General features: G+C 41.3%; 1 protein-coding gene across 1 annotated transcript in view; it reads right to left on the bottom strand.

The window, feature by feature from the left end:
• The window catches only part of PTAR1 (protein prenyltransferase alpha subunit repeat containing 1), a 25,382-nt gene extending 24,415 nt beyond the window's left edge, over positions 1–967 (bottom strand). Inside the window, exon 1 of the mRNA XM_029086983.1 lies at positions 939–967. Coding sequence (XP_028942816.1) covers positions 939–967 — 29 coding nt within the window. The remainder of the gene's footprint in view (positions 1–938) is intronic.
• Positions 968–5,600: the final 4,633 nt, after the last annotated feature.

Below are 5,600 nucleotides of genomic sequence, written 5' to 3'. Positions count from 1 at the left end.
TGAACAGTGGGAAGATTAAAGACACAGATGCCAGTGTGATTAAATGGCAACTTTGTATGAGAGGCTTTAGGCAAGCCTTTAAAGAAATAGCGATGGCCACAAAAATTCATACCAGCACACAAAGCAGAAGAGACTGAGCTGTTCAGTTTTATTTTTATTTTATTTTTCCTCAGCTTCCTCCAGTGTGTAGGCATGTTGGAAGAGCAGCTTTAACAGCTTCGTAAAAACAAACGCAGGTTGTCAAGCATCCACAATCACTTGGCCAGAAAGCAACATTATTTTATACTTTCCATTATGCATGATTTCACCACCAGCTCCTGTTTAGCAGAAAAATTTGTTGCTGAGGAGGGAGATCCTCAGATCTCAAGTTGTGGAAAAAAAGGTCTCCTGTGATTTCACATAGAAAGCAAATTCTCCACCTTAATTTTTTTCAATACAACATCTACAGATACACTTAAAGTGTCAACCCCACAACCTCAATGTAATTATCTTAAACTAACTTTATTACTGGACAACCTGAGAGTACCAGTTTAGTTCTGTGTCTTCACTGGATTATTATTAAGTAATCAAAAGTGACACTACGTGTTTGTTTAAGAATATATGTGGTTATTCATAAAACAGATTTAATCTTCCATACATGACAAGCCACAAAAAGCACAAGTAACTCAAGGTAAGACATTTCCAAATCACTTGGCTCTGTCTCCAAAGACACACCCAGGTCCCTTCCCCATCCCTGGTCATCTGAGACCAGAGAGAGGAAAATCAGCATTTTCCTACCCCACTGACTGTAAACAATGGGTATCAAAGCATGAGCCTCATCCCTGCTCCTCCACTCAACACAAGTTAAACTCCTCAGAAGCTAGTCAGATTAGACCTAAAAAGACATTCCAGTCTGCTTCTTTCAATATGGTATGTTACAGCCTGAAGTTTGTACTTACTGCTGGCCAAACTTTGCCTGGCCTTGCATATGGGGACATATGAGTCCCCATCTATAATGAAGATGCAGTCACCCATAGCTTTGCTAACTAACTTGGTGAATTACCACAAGAATTCACCTGCTGTTACTTACAACCAATACACCAAAGGTAAACAGCAAGGAGAGGAAAAAAACCAACTCCAAACCATAGGTCCGCACCTTCAGTTCTTACCAAACACAAAAAGTTCGACTCAGAGGAACTAAGTTTCACAACATTGCTTTACACATGCCAAAATGACAGACAGATAGAGTTTGCATAGAGCTGACAAGTCAGTCTCATACACCCCAACTCCAGAACTGCTGACAAGTCATCCTGAAACACCCCAGCTCCAGCTAGATGAAATCAGCAGAGGACTAGATCACTGCATAATGAAATTCACCCAGATCCATCCAACAAGAAATGGTTTATCTGGTAACTACTCAGTTTTCACTAAGATGAAAATCAGAACTTGTCATTTGGTAGAAATGTTGTCTCCAACACCTTAGTATTGTTTTCGATGATCCACGTGGTTCAGAAATCATATGTTGCATTCAGTTCCTGAGAAGGAAGAAAATGCACAACACAAAATGCCAGAAGGGCAAATTTATCTAAGACGCAGTGCCTATCGCACAACCAAACCAATTCATTCAAATCACCATCTCTTTCTGCTCCTGTAGGCCCCTCAGGTCTGCAGAAGGAGCGAGTAACAGGACAGGTCTGTCAGGCCAGGAGACACTGCTTAGGAACGCCTGCAGTCTCTGCTCCATCGTGTACCTGAAGAAAGCTTCTGCAGCAGGACTCGCAGGCAGGCACCACTGAATTAGTGCTTGTAAAATGAGGTGACTGAAGTACCCTTCATCTCGGGCAAAAAGCCCCTGGTCATGTGAGAGAAGATGTGCCTGTTCACATGACAGGACTGCCCAAACCCCTTGCAGGATTTAGGTCAAGTGACAGGAGCAGGCTGCTCACAGTACTGAAGGAGACACCAACTGAGGGCTGCTGTTTGACAGTATTTTGTACTATCAGAAGTACCACCTACTAAGAAAGCAAGATTTAATTTCTCTACCTAGATTTCCCAGTTTTCTGATAGTTTCTTGAGTTTTTTGAGTAATTTGGTGCTTTCACATTTATTTTCCTCAAAGGAAGCACCACAATCACATCCCAGAAACTGCATGAATTATCTCTGTATTTACAGGATAGCACACTAGTTCACATTCCTGAAACATACCGTTTTAAAATCAGTGGCAGATTTTAGCTGTGTTGTCATGAAGTCTAGAGCCACTACAAAGCTTCTTCAACCTGTACTGAGACCGGAGAAGATGTGTAAGATGAGACCTAGGAGATCGTGGAGCCTCACAGTCCAGACCTGCCCGTAATGCAAACCTCAGTCATGGTAGAACACTACTGACAAGCCACTGAAGGACCTGTTGGAAGAGCCTCAGTCTCTTGACTCAGCCATTCAATGCCCCCCCCCAAAATAAACCCTAGCCAACCTACTTTAAAGTTTTTAAACTGTGCTGATACAAAAAAGTTCCCTCTTTCACAAAACCACAATACAGCAGTATTAGGGAAGGAGGCATTTCTTGTGCTGCTGCCACGATGGGTCTTCAGCTTTAGGTACCCCATGTGAAGACTGGACATAAGTAGTTGAGTATTTCTGCAATTATAAAAACTTTTTTAATACTGAAAGACAATCCAGAGCACAGACACTTGAAAGGTGTCTATTTTTACATTAAAATAAGCCTCATAAAATGACAACATGGCTAACGAATTAACATTTGAAAGGTAGAAAAGAGGGGGCCTAAATTCAAGAGTTGAAGCATTTTTTTTTTCTTTATCATGCAGTGCATCATAGACACAATTCTCTTTTAGAATTTCAAACAATACATTGATTTATGCCTTATGATTAGTCATTATCTAAGTGGTACAATCAAAATCTTTCATAAATGAAAGAATAGTAATATATTACTGAAATCCAAAGTACTTCTAGCCAATATTTGCTTTTAAAGAAGCTATAAATATTACACTTTCACTCTCTAGGAGTTTCCTTTTGTTTGCTCTCACATTAATCTCCACTTGATTGGAAACTTCTGCTGCACTAACAAAGTTCTGCACTTATGACCCCTCTCACCAACTATTACAATCAAATTATTTTTAGCTACTATTCATACATTTGGATGCATTAATGCTGCACAAAGGTATTAAACAATCTAATGAAAAGAACATTGGCAAGACAAATTTCATATTCAGCTACAGTAAAGACTTAAGGAAGCAACTTTGCAATCACACCAGAGGAAACCTCGATTCATAGTTTCAAATCTAACAAAATGGAAGTGTGGTATTTTTACTACACCAAAAATGTGATGACTTGAGACAGAAAAAATTATCTGAGCTACAGTGACATAAATGTTTCTTGGCAAACCACAAATAGTATCCTCAGATTTTGAACACAAATGCTGTGCTACCATCTAAGAGTTCATCTATCCACTTACACCCATCAAATTCACCTACTTTTTGAAAAGTAAGTCTATTTCTGTTTGACTTCACATGCAAAAGAACAGCAAAGTTCAAAAAGGAAGTATACATTGATCTGCTCACTGTTATGATCTGTTCAGTTCCAGTGGGATAGCTCATGTATATGACTTTATAGGACCTATGCTTCTAGGACTGGGTAAAAATATTTTGCAGCAAATTTCATACCCTTACAAAATTGGAAACTAACATGCTGACGCAGTCATCCAACTGAAGAAAATGGATCTATCAGAGAGAGACGGCAAAAATAATTTTGTGTTGCATATGTAGTTAAAAAGATACAGTCTTGCTGCAAATTTAATTTAAAACAAAAAAAGAGAAACAACAACCCAATGTTCTATTTAGTCTAAAGCTGTATTTTCACATGTCTTTTAGTGTTGACCAGAGACAACAATCCCTTTAAAACCTAAAAAAACCCCGAGAACCTGACAGAACAAAACACCCATTCTGTCAGATGCAAAGGGGGCTAGGGAACAGTCGAAGATAAGGGACAACAAATGCTGGAAGAGAGATGAGTAGGGGACAAAAGTATGAGATGTGAATAGGAACATCATGCACATGGCAGATACCTTATTTTCAGTGGAGTGAGGTGGATGCCAAGTAAGAGAATTCAAACCTGAATCTGTGACACAAACAGGCTGCTCAATTCAAGAGGATAACATCCGTCAGGGACTGCAGCCGGTTAAGACTACCTTGGCCACCAGCAGCAAGAGAGCATGTCTCCGAGATACACGACAATGTCTGGCCACTATGGCTGCAACCTGGTGCTCTAGAGGCGGAGAGGAATCATGGCAGAGACCACAGTCTACACTGGTGGTGCACAGTCCTATTTCAAGTACTGCAGCTCAGAAATCTAGCAGAGAGAATTGCCACTTTTTCTGCTTTATGGGGTAAACCAGCAGTAGCTTGTGCTTCTTCAGTCAAAGCACGACACAGCGCATCAGTCTAAGAGCACACAACTCTTGTAGCCTACCTTCATCTCTGAGATTGCATCTGTGAAAGAAAATGGCAACAGTAGCATATTTCCCAAAATCACAAGCTCAAAGTTTGCTAACAGTAAGCAATTCTTGCTAAAGAGTAGGAACTAAGAAGAATTAGAATATTCATTCACAAATACTGGCTGTTTACAGCACGTTATGCCTCACAACCTAAAAATGAAGCTTCATAGCAAAATACAGTTCTTTTTTAGACAGCATCCATATGCTGTATCTTGAAACCTGGCCACCCGCCCAAGTTGCTTATTACATTTATAGAAACAAGAGGATATTCATTCTAAACCTCTCTTTTATCGAAGGGATAAATTAAGTGCCTGTAATATTTTTTTATACGTAGTTGCTTAACATGCCATTTTCTGGAACAGATTAATAGGCCACCACCTCAGAGACTGCAGTGTTTCCGACCGACACACATACACCATACTTACACTATGAAGTAGTTATCCATTATGTGCTACTTCATATACAATAACCAATATGGAGTTTACACAAATAGCTAGAAAGAACCCCCCCTACACAGTGTGTGTCTTGAAACAACACAGGATAGGGATTTTTTAGGGAAAGAAACAGAAACAGGGGAAGTACCTAAATCAGGGTCTCGGCCCTGATCAGCGGTGGAACTGAAGATAAAACGCAGACGGTCTGACCCCCAGATTGTTAGACAGACCCGATTCTCACAAGGTGGCAACAACTGCAGTTTGCATTTACACGCAGTTTGTCTCCTTCTAAACACCAGACAGCGAAAAGCGCTGGCACCTCTAGCACCAGATGCAGATTTGCAGGTGGCATTTATCACACCGTGCTGTTTGTAGGAACGTGCAATTCGGCAGGCGGCAACCCCGAGATCTGCCTCCAGCAGCGCTAAGGCTCTGCTCGGTCACACACGGACCCCGCTGCCTTCCGCGGGGCTCCAGAGGTCAGTCCCACCTGCCCACCCTACGAGTTCAACACCGCCCAACATCAAACTCAAGCAGACTTCACCTAAGAACTTATCTTTACAAATATATTCATCGCCTCCAGACCCCGGAGCCCGCGCCGGTTCCCACAGGTAAGCGCGTTTTTCCCCCAGGTAGGTGCTTTTTCCCTAGGAGGCTGTTTTTGCCGCCGGGCCGACGAC

The sequence above is a fragment of the Antrostomus carolinensis genome, unplaced genomic scaffold (assembly GCF_000700745.2).
Source record: "Antrostomus carolinensis isolate BGI_N321 unplaced genomic scaffold, ASM70074v2 scaffold33499, whole genome shotgun sequence".
NCBI lineage: Eukaryota > Metazoa > Chordata > Aves > Caprimulgiformes > Caprimulgidae > Antrostomus > Antrostomus carolinensis.
Note: the sequence above shows the minus strand (reverse complement) of the source record. Positions and strands in the feature narration are given on the sequence as shown.